This window comes from Hirundo rustica, chromosome 1, assembly GCF_015227805.2.
Source record: "Hirundo rustica isolate bHirRus1 chromosome 1, bHirRus1.pri.v3, whole genome shotgun sequence".
In the NCBI taxonomy this organism is placed as follows: Eukaryota; Metazoa; Chordata; class Aves; order Passeriformes; family Hirundinidae; genus Hirundo; species Hirundo rustica.
This window is the reverse complement of record NC_053450.1, coordinates 33,801,192-33,821,025: the sequence shown is the minus strand read 5'-3', so window position 1 is coordinate 33,821,025 and position 19,834 is coordinate 33,801,192. Positions and strand designations below refer to the sequence as shown.

General features: G+C 45.2%; 1 protein-coding gene across 1 annotated transcript; it reads right to left on the bottom strand.

Annotated features, from left to right (window-relative positions):
• Positions 1-378: 378 nt before the first annotated feature.
• Positions 379-9,952, bottom strand: PRDM14 (PR/SET domain 14). The gene is made up of 7 exons (XM_040068781.2): positions 9,329-9,952; positions 8,975-9,031; positions 8,749-8,906; positions 8,295-8,565; positions 6,529-6,731; positions 5,153-5,254; positions 379-3,112 (listed from the first exon to the last, which is right to left on the bottom strand). The coding sequence occupies exons 1-7, from the start codon at positions 9,867-9,869 to the stop codon at positions 2,885-2,887; spliced, it is 1,560 nt and encodes a 519-aa protein (XP_039924715.1). The 5' UTR covers positions 9,870-9,952; the 3' UTR covers positions 379-2,884.
• Positions 9,953-19,834: the final 9,882 nt, after the last annotated feature.

The window sequence follows — 19,834 nt, the reverse complement described above, 5'->3', positions numbered from 1 at the left end:
ATGTCTTTTAAAACATCTCGATGGATGAGGGTCTTTGGGACAAACAGGTGTTAATGTCTTTGAGATGGGTCTTAATGTTTCTAACAACTTCATGCTGAAAGTTCTACAGAGCCCATACAGTTTGACTACAGTTTAAACTCCTGAACTTTATGGTAATAGAAAAATGGGCCCCGGGGGAAAGTCTGTTGCAAAACCTAGATAGTTTTAACTTCTGAACTTTGGGAAAAAATGACATGTTCAAGGCAGTTAGGGAAAGCTGTACCTCAGCCAATGGGGAAAGGAAGAGGGCAACACACAGCCAGGAGTTTAGGATAAAAGGGGACTGATTCTTCCGAAACCCGTGGACTCTCCCTCTCTTTAAGTAAATAAACTTGCAGGACTCCTCTGTCTCCTTTATGGACACTGGCTTTTCATAGCGTAGTTTTCTGCACAATAATTAGCATCAAAATTTACATATACGGTTTTAATGTGCAAGACAGCCAGTACCTTCAGTCACAAGTACAAGTATAACCCTTCACATACTCCTTTACAGGCAACACATCAAATACTATAGAAAAGTGCAAATGATTTAGCACAAGACATTTGAAGTTTCTTCAAGAAAAAGAAAATGCACACAAGAGAACTGCAGAGGCACCATTTAAATATACCTTCATTCAGAGCAAAAAAGGAGGTTACCTGCATGGAAACTTAACCAAACATTTCGCAGCACTTCAAAGCCATTCTCATTCATAACATTTTCTTCATTAGTAGGTAGTTTATTTCAGTGTTTTTTTAAGGGACTGAATTAACAAAGGCTTCACATGCATAATTCTTGTTTCTGTTGGCCAGGATTTTGTATGCTTGTATCTATCCTAACAGCAGGCAGCTGGAAGAAAGGTTCAGTTCCCCTACCTATTCTGCAGCATGGTTTGTACACGTAAGTACTGTGATAATTTTCTGCTCAGGTGTGGATTTTACCTATTTAGGGGTCAGGGATTCATCCCTTAATACGTAAAAAACTTAGCTTGCTGTATTATAGTAATATTCAGTGTTAAAATAAGCAAAAAACAATGATCAGAGCATGACTTTCATTCTACCCTAAAATCTACATGTGTAAACATACAACAGAAATGGACTTGCTTATTTCAGATGCTGCCTAGTGCTGGATCTCGTTCTTTTGTTTACCAGTAATGATTCAATAAATATAAAAAAAAATTTTACTATGAAAACAATGAGAACAGAGCAACTTTAAATACAAAAAAAACTTATAAAAATTAGTGCAAATCGATGTATTTAAGGATACAGTATCTGCACGGTATAATTAAATGTACAAGTAACATTTTTTTCTGTTTCTATGTTGTATTAAAAGAGACTGTATCAGTTGGCACGAAATAAAAACTTTACTTTCTTATATTTTATGTGCAAAATTCCTGTTAATCCTAGCTGATCTAGGATACTTTGAAGAGAATTTTATCGTCCCAGTAATAGTGAACTACCTGTGTTTATCCACTAGCTCCAGAAAGGACTTCCATTATTCCTCCTGGATGCAGCACAGTCCCGCTGACACAGTGAGCACTCTCATACACACAGCCTCCTGCCAGTCCTGGTGGTCACTCAGTGATAATAAAAACTTCTATACCAATTACAGCACTCCCTATCCTCAGCAGTTCTTCAGCACAGGCTTTTTGTTAAGTCTCCTAGTAAAGATTCCACCTTGATATGGAATCCTGCTTTCTTAAGAATTCTTAACAATTTTGAAAGTACATAAACCTGCACAAATCACTCCTGCCTTTCTTGTAGGTCCAGCAAGACATGGAGTCCCTCACCTTCCAGTCCTCCCACGGAAGCAAAGCCTTTCCTGCCAGCTGGGGAAGGAATTCCTTGTGCAGAGTTTTAGGCACTGAGAAACCCTGATATCACTTATTTGACACACTTAAATCTTATATTTTGGGCAAAGGAAGGGAGTGCCACTACAACAGTCATCGAACATAAAGCCAGGAGGCAGCAGAGGGGCCCACCCTTTATATCAGGGCTCACTGTAAGGATTCACTTGGCCAGAACCAGAGAGGTTCAGGGAAATTCAGAAAGCAGAGCCCACTGCTGGGATTTTGCTTGCTCCTGGCCTGTTCTGTGTCCACAATGAAACTTCTCTGTGAGGTCACTTGTCTGGGCATTATCCACCCAATGGCTCACTGATGCTTAGGAATATCACCCAATGTTTGGTCCTCCAAATTCTTGAGAAGAAAAAAACCAAAATCCACTATCTCTTCTAGCTGGACTATCAGACCTGCATATATCTTGTCACACCCCACTCTTCTCCCTCTGGGCTATCCAGCAGCCAGCACCCTCTGGAAGAGTTGCTGTCACAGTCCTGGAGCCCTCAGTCTCCCAGACGCCGAATGACTTAAAAAAGCTCTCTGTTGGTCCAGCAGTCAGTATCTCTGAGGAAGTTCACATTTAAATAGAACATTACCAAAAGACAGGTTAAGGGTATTTCAACAATATACTTGTGGTCATGTGTCCAAACAACACGAACAGGTTAAATCAGCTTTGAGAAATGCACCTGATGAAAACACCCCTCACACAAGCTTTGATACAGACTGCACCAGGCAGTCCACAGGCATTAGGGACGTAGAAACACTCCTCACAGTGATATTTGTGCACAAAGGGGTTATGAGAGGTAGAAATCCCTCCTGCCTTTAGAGATTAGGATATGGGAAGAGAGGCAGAGTATCAGGGCATCAGGCTATATCCTGTTCCCTGTGCTCAGTCATGTGCCAGAGACCAGACCTACCCCCAGAGCCACTGCAGGCGTCACCTGCTGCGCACACAGCCACGCACAAACAGACACACATAGACCGATATACACGTGAGCTGGTCCGGGACACGTCCACGGGGTTCCTGACTAATGAGCAGCATGAATCTTCATGTGGAAGTCGTAATCCTCCTGCTCGGGGAAGTGCTGGCCGCACTCGGAGCACGTGCAGCCCTTGTCCTTGCTGTGCGTGCGCCGCACGTGGCTGTCGTGCGCCGCGTGCGAGGCGAAGGCTTTGCCGCAGTGCTTGCACTTGAAGGGCTTCTCCCCTGAGTGCTGGCGGATGTGAGTGCGCAGGATGCTGGATGCTGTGAAGGCCTGGAAGGGCAGGGATCATCGGAAAGGAGATGGAGTTGTGAGTAATTTGCTTTCACGCGTGCAATCCCAGCCCTCAGCTAACCCAGACCCCATCAGAAGCACGTTACCCTAAAGATTAAGTCCTGAAATAGCTCACATCCTCAGCTAAGTGGAAAAAAAATAAACGAAAACTCCCTGAAACAAGGAATCAGAAGGCAACAGCTATTGCTATGCAGACGTAGCTGAGTCTACAGAGATAGATGAAGCTCAGAGAAAGATTTCTGACCAAAGACACCAGCAAATGTCTTCTATATGTCAGAGGGAAGAAGTCAATACTGCCCTAATTAGCTTTGCAGCTCCTTTATGTTTGGGAAACATAATGCAGGCTTTCCTTCCAGTTTTTGGTTTTAAAGTTAAACCCTTTTACTGTCTTGGGATTCAGCTGCTAAAATTCATCCATGCAGCCCACCATACATCATTTACAGGTTCATTTTCCCAGCTCCATCATACTCTTCTCTTTCTGCAGGTAGAGTTTCCAGCCTGTTCCCCCACTTCTAACACATTTAAGTAACAAAGCCACAAAGACTTCTCTTCCATTTGGGCATAAAACTCATTAAAACTTGATCAGGAAATGTTGTAAAGTTGCCCATGTTTTCCCCATTTTTTGTTATCCAAAGAGAGACAATTTCAGGCCCTTCACTATTTACAGAGCACACAAAATAAATACTCTCTAGTAAAGTTTTCACAGCAAAAAACAATACGTCTTAAGATACCCTTTCACTAGGAACCTTGGAGCACAAAAAGATCACAGACTCCTATCCTGTACAAAAGTCCTTGGAGGAGTATATCAAGGGCAAAAATGTGTTTTGGGGAGAGAATGGTGATGTTGACCCAGCACTGTTCCTTTAATCTCACAATGCTCCTGAAATAAGTGACCGCTGATTTCCAGCAAAGTAGCTGGAAAAGCAAAGCCACTGTTAGAGGCAGAAGATGAAAAGGAGAATTGCAATTGCATAGGAGGAGCTGGTGAGGATTCTTTAAAACAGACCCTGATTTTTCAGCCTCAGGAATGATGGCTATGTCCTAGGATAGCTGCATCCTGAGGACTAATAACTTAATCTGATCCAATCCATTAACAGTCCAACCAGAACTGGCTGGGGGCTGGTCAAGTGTCCTTAGAGATCTCTTTACAGAGTAACTTATAAAGCTCTGCCACCTCCTTTTTTGATCAGAAGATTAAAGACGATATTTCATCCTAATCTCTGCATACAAGTATGTTCAGGATCATAGGGAGACAAAAATATGTAACAGGCAAAAGGAGTTTCCTTTAAGATTCTTTACAGCAGAACACTTCAGCTTTGTGTTAGTCCAGCCAGTCATAAACAAAACTTCTCTTTCTACAAAATCAGGAGCAGGTTACCACTGTTGATGGGTTTCTGCATTACATGGACACTCCTCAACACCTGGTGCCCTACCAATATTCATCTTCCAGCAGCCTGTGCATCCACGTGCTGTCTGCTGCAAGACTGTCAGCACTTTCACAGGGACAGCTCACCTGAATTATCCCTGCTGTGATGGGCAGTAATAGCAAAGCACATTTTGATCGCGATTCTCTTTGTGTTCTTATGTAAGTGGAATTCCATGCCCATCTGCCCACCAACAGCCTTGATATTTCAAGGGAAGCATGCACAAATCATATTGTGTGGGTTCAGTTTATAGACTAAATCTGTTTATTGCAGTCCAGAAGCAGCGTCAATAATACCAAAAATTACTTCTGTGATGAAAAAATGGGATACTGCATCTAGCTACGTGCTTTGGATGGTATTTGAAATGCTATCAACCTTCCCTAGACCTTATTTCTGCAGCAGATCACTGGGTTGGGATGAACCATGAATTCCATGTCAGATGGAGACCAGACCCTGTTTCTTCAGTCTCATCCAGCCCTGTGACCTTACCTCACAACTGATCTGGTTACTAGTAAACACAAAGCATTTTCTTGAAAGAAAGCAGAGAAGAAACAAAGCACAGCAGAGGGAGGGATGGGGCAGGGCTTCGCCTCACCTTGTTGCAGTAGACACATTTGTAGGGGCGCTCCCCAGAGTGAACCCTCATGTGTTTGTTCAGGCTGGAGGATTGAGAAAAGCTCTTCCCACACACAGAGCACTGGGGAGAAGAAAAGGAATAAATTTAAAATGAAGCATGTAACTGCATGGTTAAAAGGAAAACTTAAGTATGCGGATGATATGCACATTTCTTACATATAATCTAGATATACACATGTGTTTATGTATTCATGGGTAAACACAATAGTAAATTTAAACTGCAATGAATTGAAATACCCAGAAGTTTAGTCTGGCTTTAAGAACAGATTCACCTGCATATGTACATATATATATATAAAAAACATGCACAATTTCAAATCATTTGTGTCAAAATTGTTTTAATAAAAAAATTGTTATTTTTTAGAACCAACAATATCGATTTTCAGTAATAAAAATCTGAAATTTTCTGTAAATTCACTTAAAACTTATATATATATATATATCAAGCCCCAGTTGTTTTTTTTCCCCTTAAAAGATAAACTGTCTAAAGAATAAAATAATCTTAAATTTACCAAGACAAGGGAAAAGAAATTACATGGTATTTAATACCTCATATTTAATGGAATTTTTTTATCTGTTACTAATTCCATGCAGATATCCTGACATTGTAATAATGCCATTTTAGTTACAAAATATTTTAATTTAAAAAAATACACGTTATAGGATGTTCTATAAAATAAATATTTAGAGAATTTGAGGACTGATTTAACTGTGCCATTTCAAGCACTAAAACCTGCCCTTCCCAAGCTTTTAGAAAAAATCTGATTTTCCATTCCCAGCGCTGCCAGAGAGAACTGGTGCTAGGAGCAAGGTGTTTGGTGGAGATGAGTAAAGCATCTCAAAGGTTTGCTTTTATCAATTGAAAATCTGCTTCACACTGACTGTAAAACTTTTAAGCCCTGTTTGGTCCAACAGACAGAGATAAAGCTGTGGTCAGTTCTCAGACCAAAGGGTGGTGTGTGGGAAGAAGACAGGAGACATCACTCCCCTGATTCTGGACAAGACAAGCACCTTTAAACACAAGTTAACCTCACACTGTGTAAGAAAAGGAGCAACACTCATATGCAAATATCCAAAAAGCCCAGGAGAAATTTTGTTTCTTTTTAAACTCTCATTGACCTGTGGGGTTTATTTTCCAAAACCTAAATCCTTTAAATTTCTTTAACCAAGCATTGCTGCACATGACGAGCTCTTCCTGAGCAGTCCCACCAGGAAACTGCCAGGGAAACTGGAAGAGGGGAAACATTATCAGCATCTTACCTGGACAAAAAAAAATTATTATTAAGTACTCTCAGAAGAGCCAGTGACTGAAGAGAGACCCGGGAGCAGGCTCACCTTGTGAGGTCTGTGCTTTTCGTGAACGTGGAGAATATGGATCCTCAGTCTGTCTCTTTTTTCAAAGGATCGGTCACAAAGATGACAAGGAAATTTGCGGTCCCCCTGGTCCACGCAGCGGGTGTACTTGAGGTGTTTGTCCCGGTAGTACTTGTAGGCAAAAACTTTGCCGCAGCGCTCACACTTGAAGCTCTCCCCGGCTTCTGTACAGCAGAAGGGAAAGTGTCACCTCTCCCTTACACCACGGCAAAAGGGATTCAGATCAAATCTGCATCCTTTGTTCAGGTTCCCAGAGCTGGGAACCCCACGGGAAATTTGAAGTCTCTGAGAGGGCAACGACTGTAAACGGATGTTGGCAATATCAACAAAATCCGTGCCGGGTCTCCTGAGCGTTCGCAGCGCTCCACTCGCCTTTTTAAAGGAGGAGAATAAACTAGAGCCCACGGTCTGCTATAATGATTTGGTTTAGCTGTCAACTTCAGCAAAACCAGGATTTTATCCTTGTATATCCATAAATAGCAAAAAAAGGTGAAAAAACAACTTAAGAGTCTCATGTAAAAACTTCTTCCCATATGGAACCGTTGTGAGATATTTCTTATCAAGAATTTTCTGCAAATTTTACCTGCCATCCAAAAAGGAAAAGTAATTCTACACACCTTTCTATCATTTACAAATAAATATCGAACCAAAAAACCACATTTATTTAGCTTTGGTTGGGGGGGTGGTGGTTTTTTTGTTTGTTTGTTTTTTGTATTTCAATTCATTTTTAACCACTGAATTTAGAAAAAAACAGCAGAAAAATTTCAGACGTTTATACATCCTTTTCTGTCTTTAATAAAAGCAGTTTTAGGTTAAGCCTTAAGATGAAATGAACAATTTATCATCTGTCTGATTTAAGACAATTCAAGGCAACAGGTACAAAATTTTCTATGCCAAATTTTCATGCCAATTTGCTTCTCTCCCTTTCTGCTGCACCCGGCTGACCCATCCCTTCCCTGCTTCAGCTCCTCCCGCACTGGCACAAATCTGTTTTCTCCATACATAAGCTGTGCTTAAAAGAACATCACACTCTCTGTACATTACAAGTAGAACTACCCTCTGCTCACCCTGGCATAAGTGCATTTGACGTTTCTTTTGCAAGCAATATTGGCATTACAGGATCGGAACAACTTCAAGCCTCACTCGTACACTGAGAGCGTTGATTACACGAAAATCAGGTGTGCAATCGTCAGATGAAACAGGACCAGAACTGGGATAACCCCGAAAAGCCCATCTCCTCCCAAAACGAGAGCCTCAACAACGGCGCTGCGGGGCCGAGGCAAGCTCAGCCCACGACCACCAGATGTTTTACAATCGTCAGACCAAAAAAACACTTTAAAAACTCCCCGAGGAGCGGCGGACTGCGAGCGGGGTGCCGGCGGAAGAAAGGGGAGCCTCTTGCTCCGCGCTGCCGGCAGCCCTGGGTGCAGCCCCCGGACTCCCCGGTGCCGAGGGGAAGCTGCTGCTTCGGGGGGCCGGATGCTGCAGGAAGGGGCGGCCGGGGATCGGCTCCCAGGGAGGGCGGGCAGGACCCGAGGGGCCGGGGCTGCGGGCGGCAGGACCGCTCACCCACCGTCGGAGGGTCTGGGGAGTCTTTGAAATAAAACAGCTGGAGAAGGGTGATGCCGGTGTTTCTTTACCTCCCTCCTTGTGAATCTAATCCAGGCCAGGCACACGTCCGCGGGAATAAGGGGCAGTGTCGCCCAAGGGACTGCTGGCAGGCTCACCTTCGGGGTGCTGCGACGGTTTCTTCCCCTCTGCCATGCCCTTCAAGCTGATGGGGATGCCCAGAAATTGCACGTAGCAATCGCCGTACCACACCAGCAGCTCCTGCTTCGGGAAGATTTCTTTGCAGCTCTCGTAAAAGATTTGTCCCTGGCACTGGATAGCCGTCAAATTCTGCTCCTCGGGGAACCTGGCACAGTTCACCAGGGACATCCAGTTGCCAGCGGCTCCCTTCCCGTCTATAAAGTGGCTCAGGCTACCGTATTCAAAGATCTGGAGAGCAGAGAAAAAAGGATCAGGTTTGACCGACCCTTCCGCACAAGTCCCGCTCTCACCAGTCCCACCACCCACACTGGGCCGAGCCCCTCTTGCAGGCTACAGTGAGCGGGGACGCCGAAAGCCTCGCCCCGGCCCCGCGTTGGGGGTGCGGGGTGAGCCCGACGGTGCCTCCGCTACCTCCCACATCAGCGAGTTGTCGTCGTAAGTCTTGATCTCGCTCGTGTTGACCACTTTGCCTTGGAAAGGGCCGAAGCGGACTCCTTTCGGGATGGTGTCCGTACAGAAGACTCCGAGCTGGGACACGTCCCCGTAGGCCACCCGCAGCACCGCGAGCCCTGCGGGTGACAGGGGGCTGAGCGCGGCGCGGCGCGGACGGGCGCAGCGCGGGCGCTCCGGGCCCTACCTTCGGGGAGCTGCAGCGAGTCCCGGTCGAGCAGCGGGGCGGCGGAGTCCGCAGCGCCTGCAGAAGAGAAACCCCTTCTTCAGCAGGGCCCCGGCCCTGCAGGAGCGGGTCCTGCCACCCCGACAAAGGCCGCAGCCCAAATCACCGCCCGGCTTTTTCCAGGTGTGGGCTCGTAACGCGAGAAAACAGCAGGGAAAGGAAGTCCGACGTGCCCCCGGCGATGCCTCTCGAGCCTGGCTGCCTGCACCCCTTTTGGGACTGTCCCCGAACCCTCCCGCACACCTGGCCGCAAGGAGCCGCGTGCCGCCCAGTGTCACCCTGTGCCCCTCTGGCCGCCGCCGAATATCCCCTTACCGGAGCTGGCGGGGGACAGCCGGAGCCCCGAGATGGCGTGGAGATTCCCGGTGGGCTGGCTGCTCCGGAGTGCCCCGTACAGCACCGCGTTGAGCTCCTCCTCGGTGAAGTGGTACCTGTAGCTCTGCCCCGCCGCCCCGTCTGTCCCCGGGCTGCGGGCAGCCCTGCGCGGGGGGCTCGGGTAGGGCGGCGAGAGCGGCCCCGGGGCCCCCGTCCCGAGGGCCGAGCCCTCGCTGGGAGGGAAGGGGGCCGGCAGCCTGGTGTAGACGGGCAAAGGAAGGCTGGGGAAAGGGTCGGTGGGCAGGGGGGGCGGCTGGCTCAGAAAAGCGGGGACCCTGCTGAAGGTGAAGGGAGGCAGAGGCGGCGAGGAGGAAACCAGCCCGCTCAAGGGTTTCAGGGGCTGGAAGAAGTCGGGGGCCGTCTCGAAGTAATGGGCGGGAGGGAGCAAAGAGGAGTAGTAGGAGGCGAGGCCGGCGGGGGTCATCCCGAGCGAGTCTCCGCCGTCTCCGGGGATCGACTGGCCTGCCAGGGACAGAGCCATGTCGGGAAGAGCCGGGCCGGGAAGGAGAAGAGGTCTCTGTCGGGAAGCAGGGGGGTCAGACACCTGGGTGCTCCCTCTGCGGGGCGGGGGCGGGACGAAGGCGCCGGAGCCACCTCCCGCGGCTATATGGGTCCGAGGAGCGGGGCGGGGAGGGTGGGCACGGGCGGCGACGGCCGCTCCGGGGGTCGCACGGCCCCGGGGGCGGGCGGGGGTGCTGCCCCGACCGGCACGGCTACCCCGGGGCGGAGCCACGGCTACTCACGGAGCGGCCGGGCCGCCCCTCCCCACGTCGGGGCAGGGGAGGGGAGGAGAGGAGAGGGAAGGGGTGGTCCAGCCTCCCGGACCCACCTTCCCGACGGCCGACTCTGCCCTCCGCCTCTCCAAGCCCCGGCCCGGCCGCAGTGCCGTGGGCTCTGCCCGTCGCCGGAGCAGGAGCCGGGGTGCGGGAGCGCTGCGCCCCGCGGACCGCCTGCTGCTGGACGGGAGGGTTCTGCGGGGCAGGACACACGGCTCCCGCACAGCGCCTTCGGGGGCTGCGGGGCTGTGGTTTGAATGTGGAAAGGCAGAAAACACGGCTGAAACTCCGGTGTCCTGGACACATGGGAGCAGCGCGCTCTCAGCCATTGCAGGCTTCACGGGCTCTGCTGAAGTGCTTTTAGTCTAGCCTGGGGCTGCCTGTTAGGTGCTTAGCAGAGCACCGGGCTCCTGCTGGGGTTTTCATGGCTCCATGACCAGGCCTATGCTAACCTGCCCAGGATGGGGCTGGAGGAAGACACCTGGCCCTTGCCTCCTGCAGAGGTGCTGGGTGATCCCCCCCGTCTGTGGTTTCATCCCGGGCTTTTTTAAGGTTTCTTCTGCCTTCCTTCCAGGTGGATACATGGCAAAATTGCAATGAGAAGGGGACTGAAGGATCCTAGGGGCCCAGGTGTTCACTTTGCAGAGTGTGATCCCTGCTGGTGCAGGGAGATGGGGAAACCTTCAGCCCAGGACAAAACTATACGGCGTGGCGTGTGTTACTGCAGAGCTCCCTCTTGAGTAGCTCATTCCAGCCTGGGTGACGCTGTACATGCAAGCATGGAGGGAAGGGACAGGACGAGCTCTGCTGCACTGCAGACAGCTTGGGGAGATGCACCCATGGGTCTGTCTCAGAGAAATGCAGCACAGGGCTTCCTGGGGCACAGGATAGCGCCAACCAAACTGCACACAGACACAGTTGGAACGGGGAACACGGGCAAGCTTAGCTCCTGGAATTTTAAATCCCATTGCAGTGGTTGTATTTGGTGTGCTATAAAAATTAATTAGCATAGATCCATGCCATCCTATGTAGAATATTGCCTTCAACCCAAAGAAGGGATGCATTAGGAAGCACTTGAAGCAGGCCCAGACACAGTCACTGCCTGCACTTGACCAGAGGTGAAGGATCCTTCCAATCCTGATTTCTTATCTGGCCTAAATGAAGTCCTCTGAAATAGAGAGTTTGAGAAAGAATCACTGGCTGCCCGGGGCAATGAGGGTGTTCAGCCCTCATTCCTTCAGGTGCTGCAATTCCTACGAGCTTTCATTTGCAATCTCCCTTTATTATTTCACTCAGGATATAAGCACTAAGACAGCTAACACAAGCACACAACCCCACTGGAGAGAGACACAGAGCTGATCCAGTCTCCCTCAGCTACGAAGATCCTTTCCACAGCCAGTCCAACACATCTCTGTCCCTGAAGTTGAGCAGAAACATTTCTGTAGTCTGCATTAAATGAATTGGGCTAATTCTCCTAATTAACTCATTCTCCATCCCACCCTCTGCAAGACAAAAGTACTGAATACACCAGGGAAGCTAATATGCACAAATCTTAAGGAGAAAGTAGGAATGCAGCCTTCTAAAACTTGCTTGAGACAGCCCCTTAGCTTAAATGGCCTGATTTTTTTTTTTTTTTGGTTGTTTTTTCAGTTTTAATTTTTTTCCCTAATTTTCTCTGCTTTGTGCCAAGCCTCTGTTATTTGTAAAACAGGATTGATGCTGTAGTGCTTTAGGAAACAGTTTCAACCAGACATTTCAACATGAATGCTACTGAATGCATCAGTAGCATAAAAGTAGTAGCAGCATTAATCTGATTTACAGGAATAAGTCTATGAACTCTGATTGCTCAAAGTTTGAGTTACACTTAGAATTTAAGTGTTGCCAGATAATCTGGAATCTTTTGACTACGCTGTGTCCAGGTATCACAGCAAAGGAAGAGAGAGAGGGACTAGGGGAGACATGCTCACAATTAGAGGTTCAGGAGAAATGAAGTCAAATAAGTACAACATAAAATTTTAATATTCTCATCATTAATTAAATTGTAGACACGATGAGAAACAAAGTTTCCTTTTTCTAGAAGCCTGATGACACAGAGTCCAGGAGAGGAAATGAAGTACTGTTGCCACTATATTGCAGATTAATCTTTAGATGCTTTAATGTCCTCGAAGAGGTTAAAGGCATTTAGTGCATTAAAAAAGTAATGACCTCGGGGAGACACGTGGGGGAAGCAGAAGGGCAGCCTTGCAGGTGCACCTCCAACAGTCTGCTCAGCACGGCGGATGGCCCCAGAGGGCCTCCCTTCCCTGATTTTATGTCTTATTACAAAGTAATCAGAGCCTCCCCTCCTATTAGCCTCCCTTCCCTGCTGCAGGAGTTTAGAGTGCATTCCTTCTTTGCAGTGATGTGGGGATACAGTTTAAAGGCAAGCACCAAAGGGCATCTCTGCAGACTGCTTGCATAGCATTCAGTCACCTCTCAGTTCGGACATGAGTGAGTTCTTAATCAATCTTACACCCACGCTACATCTCGCTTACTCCAGGTTTAAAGCAGCCTACCTCCTACACATTCCCAAACACACAAGTGACACCTATGAGCATCTTTGTGGTGCTCCCAAAACCAGAGTGCCACAGCACTCCCTGACGCTCATCTTCCCACAGGTGGGCTCCCTGTGCCCCAGCACCTACACTGACACCCAGCTGCAGCAGGGACATGAGAATCCCAGTGATGGCACCAGATGCTGTCATGGAAATAACCTGAACTGCAATTTAGATGAGGTCAGAGCAGAAACAGTTTATTGCTATGGCTACAGACGAGGATAGGTAGCAGAAGAGCAACTGAATCTGCTGGACTATTAATAAAAAGGGGGAAACAAATTACAGGGATTCAACTTTCCTTTTCCTGTACTAGTTGTATCTTTGGATAGAGCAGCATTTTAATGGTGTTACCATTAGCTCTGTGACTTCACAAAAGTAATTAATTGCTCTCAACTCATTCAAAGTACACCAAGAATAGACAATTAACTGAAAAATACATACAAGGAAAAGGTGGGGATGCCAGTCTAAAACATGGATCAAGCCAATCCTGTCATAGAGATACAATCCTCTTCCATTTATTGGGGTGGGCCACTGAGTGAACACACAGGCAAGGGCAGGAATATCTGTTCTTGTGTTTCAAAGACACCTTGCCAACAGTTTGCAGGGAGCTGGACAAATTACTCCGGTCAGTATCATTGTGGGACTTTCCAGTGTCCTGAGTAGTTGCAGAATGAAGTGATAAAATGAAGTATAGCCTGAAACTTGGATGGGAGAGACATTTTTCAAGCAATAGGAGAGTTTCCCACATTTCCTTCTCTGTCTTCTCAGTAATATCTCCTAGGAAGAAATTCCCAGACACATCTCAGAAGTAGGAGCAGCTTCACCTCCCCAGCAGTTGTATGGGACTGGGGGAATGTCTCAGTTTCCCCAGTCTTTGCTACCTTCTTCATTCTTAAATGAAGTCTCAGTGAGTGGCAGTTGAGTAGTTCAGAGCATATTCAGTATGAATTGATACATTCCAAGCAAAGTTCCTGCTGCTGTGTGAATGAGCTTTGCCTCTGGCTTTCTGGTGGAAGGAGGGTCTGAATGCCCTCTCAGCTCCTTTCTCTGCACAGAGCCCCCCTTTCATCACGGAGTGTTTCTGCCTTTAGTGCCTAACTTCAGGGGAAGAGAGAGAAACACCAATCAGATGGCAAACTGTCACTTGGCCTGTCCCCTGTGCCCCAACTACTCTTGTTCTTTAAGCCAGAATCTTCTAAAGATCCACAGAAGGATTCCAGGTCCTCAGGGTTGGAGAAGTAACAAAGCATTCATCCCATTGGAGCAGGGAGTTATCTGAGCATCCTTGGACACATCTTGTGCTCCTGACAATCATACTGGCTGACTGGGTTTTCCTGCCACCCTCCCTCGTGTGTAGGAAGGATGGTAGCATTTGTTTAATGACAGCAGCCATGGTTTGCAGGCTCAGCCAGCAGCAAAGCTGAGCACAAATGCCAGAGATACAGACACAGGATGCACATGCAGAGGACACTAACATGTTCAGTCACACAGACTGCCATGAACAAGGTGCTACCCTCAACCTCACTCACTCATGGTACCCATGTAAGACATACACACAGCTAAGTTTCCACCCCTTCTTTAACTGGTTGAGCTCTATGTTCACCGATGAAAGCACATCATGACCCCCTCTCTAGGTTCACAAACACTGATTCATGGGGGGTCTCACTCTGGGCACAGCCCTTCTGCCTGCCCAGTATCCCTGCCCACAGTCCCAGCCCTCACACAGAGCTTTTCATGTCCTTTACTTGCTGGGTGAACTTGCTTAGGTGCAGCTGAATGCACCTTACATGAGTGCTCACACAATCATCCCTTGGGCACTCCACATTCTCAATGTACTCCAGCATACAATTGTCAGATTTCACCCTTTCAGGGAGAATGTTCTGTTTCAGCTACCATCAAATGTTTCACTGTCCTTTAAGATCCTCTACTTGATATTTTATTTATTTATTTATTTATTTCCTCCTGAGGGTCTCCCAAACTTCTGGTTAGAGATTCTGTTTTTCTTTTGCTGGCCTCCTCATGCCAACTGAAAAATACAACCCACTGAAACTGGGGAATTACAGCCTCTGGACTCCAAGATGCTCCTTAAAGTTAAACCCTGTAATGCAATCAAGTGCATTGTTTTTATCCCCAAGATAAGCATACAGAATGAGACTGAAGAGAAGAGACAAGATACGTAAGAGCTCCCTTCTGGTCACAGCATCTGGCTTAAGCCCACCATGCTGGCTGAGGAGTCATTACAGCAATAACAAAGGAGGCTAAGACTGGAACACAAGTCAGAGAAGGGTAAATTACACCACCTGGGTCTTTAACTTTTGATGTGGTTTCTTCTTCAGGTGAGAGACATCCCAAGAATCTGTCCTGAAGCGGCAAGGAGCTCAATGCCTAGCTCTGAAGGACCTCTGTTCATATGCATGAAGTTCATACAGATTCACTCACACCGTAATTCCAACTTGGACTTTTCCTGACCTACACCTCTGAAGGACTTAAAAAATTTGTGTTCATTCTTCCTTCTTTCAGCTGACTAAAGAGTAGGACCTCTTATTGTGACTCTGGACTGACCTGTGTTAAAAGCTGGAATTCAGCTGAAGTGCCAGCAGGGATTTCAAAAAGGTGATATTACACAAGTCATACAAATCATATATACCCACTACATGCACAAGGCCAACAGAATCACTCAAGGCTGCTCTGAGTTCTGCTTTCTTCAGGACAAGAACTAACCCATCAGGAAGGTTTCACTGTGATCCCTGTTTCAGGAGACAGGATGTGAGTTCAGCCATAAGGCCCACTTGGGCTGTAGCGGCATCTGTATCTCCACATTTCACAGTCCAAGAACCAAGGCAGAGGGCTGACACCACTGGCTGCTCTCTGCCCTTGCCACAGCCTGAGCTCCAGCAGGCATGACACATAGCCCTCCTTTTATACTGGACTGTAAGTGGTGGGCAACAAGCTAGGGAACAACTCATAACTGGCAGGCACCCCTGTTCTACCCCTGAGAAAAGTCCAGTCTGCAAGACTCAACGTACAGTTTATCATGAGAAGGACCTTCAAAAGGCAGTCACTCTTTCTTCGGTCGTGACATCGGGTTAGAAGAACATGTCCATATGTCGCATGCACTGGTCTCTGTCAACAAAGCCTGATCTAGATAGTAAAATGCAGCATTTCTTTTCCATAAAGCCAGATACATCAGAGGTCATCATTAGCTCATCACAGTTTGATGCCAGGACTCTTAGCTAAAACTATTGCATCTTCTTTTAACTATTAATTAACTGCAAGAATGCCTAAAGGGAATGCTCCCTTTGGAAACATTTTGCCTCTTACTGCATGGATGTTTTCTCTACTCGCTTCTGACTCCACATTGGGAAGAGACTTCCTTCCTTGCTTTCCATGATGTAGCATTACTTTCCTCGTATCACCACCATTTTGCTGAATATGAGAGAACTGCAGGATAAGCTTTGTTTTGGTAAGAATGGCAAAAGGCTACCAGTGCTTGAAGATCTTTAAAATAACTTTGATTTCTAAGATTTTTTAATAGAAATAGTTTTTCTGCCTCCTCAATTTCCCAGAGACGACATAAGATTATTCTTGTACATTGTACATTCTTGTAGCTCCTTTTTTAAAAAAAGTTTTTTTTTTTTTAAATTGACCAATCGAACCTTTTCAGCTGTCTTAAATCCCCCATTTGGCAGAGCAAGGAGAACAAGCCTGTAAGTCTTCTCATCTCCACATCTGAGCTCTGCCTCTGCTGACACCGCCATGAAAGATGCCCATTTCATCCCGACTGATTGAAAAAGTACTCATAATGAACTGTTCTCATATTAAGCCATGAGATAAACATCTTCAGTCAATATAGCCCTGAAAAGATCAAAGGACTTGCAACAGCTAGCTGGAATATAAATTCATTACCAAAGCCTGCTGCCTTTTTAAAACCTAGCAATCCATCTACCCTCCACTGCTTTAGTGCTACCTCTCATACCCTTCTATGAATGAATGAAGACACAACAGAACCATGTTGAAATCTCTAAAGCCATGTAAAACCCGAAGGCATTAAAATTTATTAAATGATGCAATAACAACAGAATTCTTTATTTACAATAGCATTATTTAACATCAAATAAGCAAATAGCATCAGCAAAGCAATATTAACTTGCATAAATGTATTTAAAATTTCTCTGAATATATCTACCTTTGCATAAACTGCTAACACTAGAAATACAAACATCAATGCAGGTGAACAAAGTGATGTTCAGAGTCAACTCCGTTTTGAAAATAAATCACAACCTGAAACACTGTAAGCTTTCTCCTGAAGAACCATAGTTTATATATTGCTTAATTTTACCCTTGTATAATCTTTTCATATACACACATCTCAGATGCAACTTCATGATGAACTGTACAAATAAAACCCACAAATGACATAAAGGGAAAAAAAAAAATTAAATGACAGTAAATGTTTGAAGAAATGTGTCCATCATCTCTATTGAACAACATAAAGATTAAGTGATGATGCACTTATTCCAAAATTGTACACAATTCACTATACAAATATAATACATCAGACAGCTATGTAGGAATATACAAGACTTAAAAACAGATCTAAGGCATTATGCTAGATTTTAGCATTTTGAGGTTCTTGCACATAGCTTTTACCTGTAGTAAGAAACTTAAAAGATTTTGTTTTAGTCTACAAAGAAACACCAGGGAGAAAATTCTAATTAAAATCAAAGCCACTACAGTAAATTTTCTTTTGTGCAGAGAATGCTTTTGCTCTTAGGCAGCATACTACCATACAAATACTAGAAAACTTTTAAATTCACACCAACAATTAATGGCTTAAGTTGCATTTCAAAACTGATTGTGTATCTTTGGGTTCTGCAAGTGGAGCTGTGCCACCCATTTCGTCTGTTAAGCCCATATGAATTCCGCTTTTAAACAAAGATTAAAAAATGTATTGTATAAACTGCAAAAACATTGCTTTTAATTAACACAGGCCCAAAGGGATACCGGTGTGGGACAATATTTTAAGGATTGAGTACAAATTAACTCCTTGTAGCAAAACAGCTCACTTCACTTTTTAAACTCACCACATTACATGAACACTTAAACAGGTCGTAGGACCATGTATATATGCTTATTTTTCACATTATGCGCCTTTCACATTTAATAATGTAAATAGAACACTGATTAATTGTTCTCTTAAACAAAATCCAAGTACTTTCTCTGACAAATTTACTGTATACAGGATGAAAAATACTGATAATGAAGGGAATTGATTTGGCTTTTTTGTTTCTATAGTGATCAATATGATCAGATTTCTTCACTCACTTTTCTCTTTCATTACTTAGAAGATGACAAAAGTCACAATGAACCCAAATGGAGCCAAAGTGATAGGTACAATCTCCTTTCTTTCAAAATGGCAATGGATGATGAAGCATCATAATCACTACAGATAAGGGTTTGCAGGTCTGTTGTGAAATGGGACAAATTTAAACTATTATTTTTCCACTGTGAAAAAGAATAATCTATCTGCAGAGGTTACGGTTAAGAAGAAAAAAAAAAAAAAAAAAAAAAAAAAAAAAAAAAAAAAAAAAAAAGGAATAGCAAGAAAATTATTTTAAAACACATTTACACTTTGTGGTGCATGAAATCAACTCCTTCAAATGTATACATTTCTTATATAAGTAATTTTTTGTCAGATATATAATGCAAGTTCAACACCAGTGTGGTAGTAATGAGGCTGTGGAGGTTAGGGCTGATGGTTATTTTTGTTTCCCACCAGCAGGTCAAAGAATGGCCCAGCTGACTAAACATTCTGTTTGAGTTTGGCAACAGAATGGTGACAGCTGAAAAAGTGTTGCTTCTCCAGACTGGTGGCACTGTCTTCTTTAGAGACAAACACAGAAACAGCCTTTGTCATGTTTTCCTCAGCCTTAGCATAGAATAGCTGCTATTTTATTTGAACTCCCACCTGAATACCAAAACAAATTAAATGACAACAAGACAAACCTTTCAATCCCAAAAGGCAGGGCTGATGAGATATTATAAAATGCATTGCATTTTACATTACATCAAAAAAATTTGCGTTCAGGTTAGAAAGTTTGTGGATTAGCGTCCTGGTTCCGGCCAGGATAAGGTTAACCTTTGCAGTAGCCAGGAGAGGGCATGGCTGGGGCCCAGAGGTTATTCTGTAACACCTCACATCCCTGCCGGGGGCAGGGGAAGGGAGTCTCTTCCCAAGAGAAGGGCTCTCTTCTGGATCAGCTCGGTGGCGGAGGGAGCATCAGCACGTCCTGGGTTTCTGCGAGAATTGTATGTCTCTTTCTTGTACCCTCTGTCATTAGTATTGTAGTTGTTACTGTTTTCATATCTCATTGCTGTTTCCAGTAAATTGTTGTTATCTCAACCCATGATTTTTACATTTTGTGCCTCCAGTTCCCCTCTCCAGCCCTCCACAGGGAAAGAAGGATGGGGAGTAAGCGGGCTCGCGGTTTGGAGGGTCTCAGTGGGAGCACTAAATTAGGGAGTACCATTCCTAAACAATTAGGAGTCAGCAGAAAGAAAACAGCTCAAACTCATCAATTTCTTAATATTCCAAGTCCTCAGAAACTGATGTCAGTATAGTAAAAGATTATTCAAACCACAGTGGGCAAGGAAAAAACCAACATGCCTTAACAGTGGCCTGCTTAGTAATAGTTTTTCTAAGATTTGTTACGAAAGGATATAAACATACAAAAATCAAGAACTGGTTCCTACAGTGGCTGCATATAATATAGGTTAATTAAATGGTATTATGAGCAGAATCACAAGGCTTAGAAAAATGAGAAGTCTCAAGCCTACAAATTAGGTCTAATCAAGGCATTGTGATCCTTTACAAAACACTTTTCCAGGAGACACACACGGCTAAGAAGATATCTAATTTAATACTGAAGTACCTCATTTGGAATCAACTTCACAACATGTATATCTCACAAAAATTATACAAGTAAAACACTTAAGTTTTCAACTTAAATTATTGCTTGTTTACATATAAACTGGATTTTATGTACCTTACAAAACATCCTTGTAGTCCACACTGC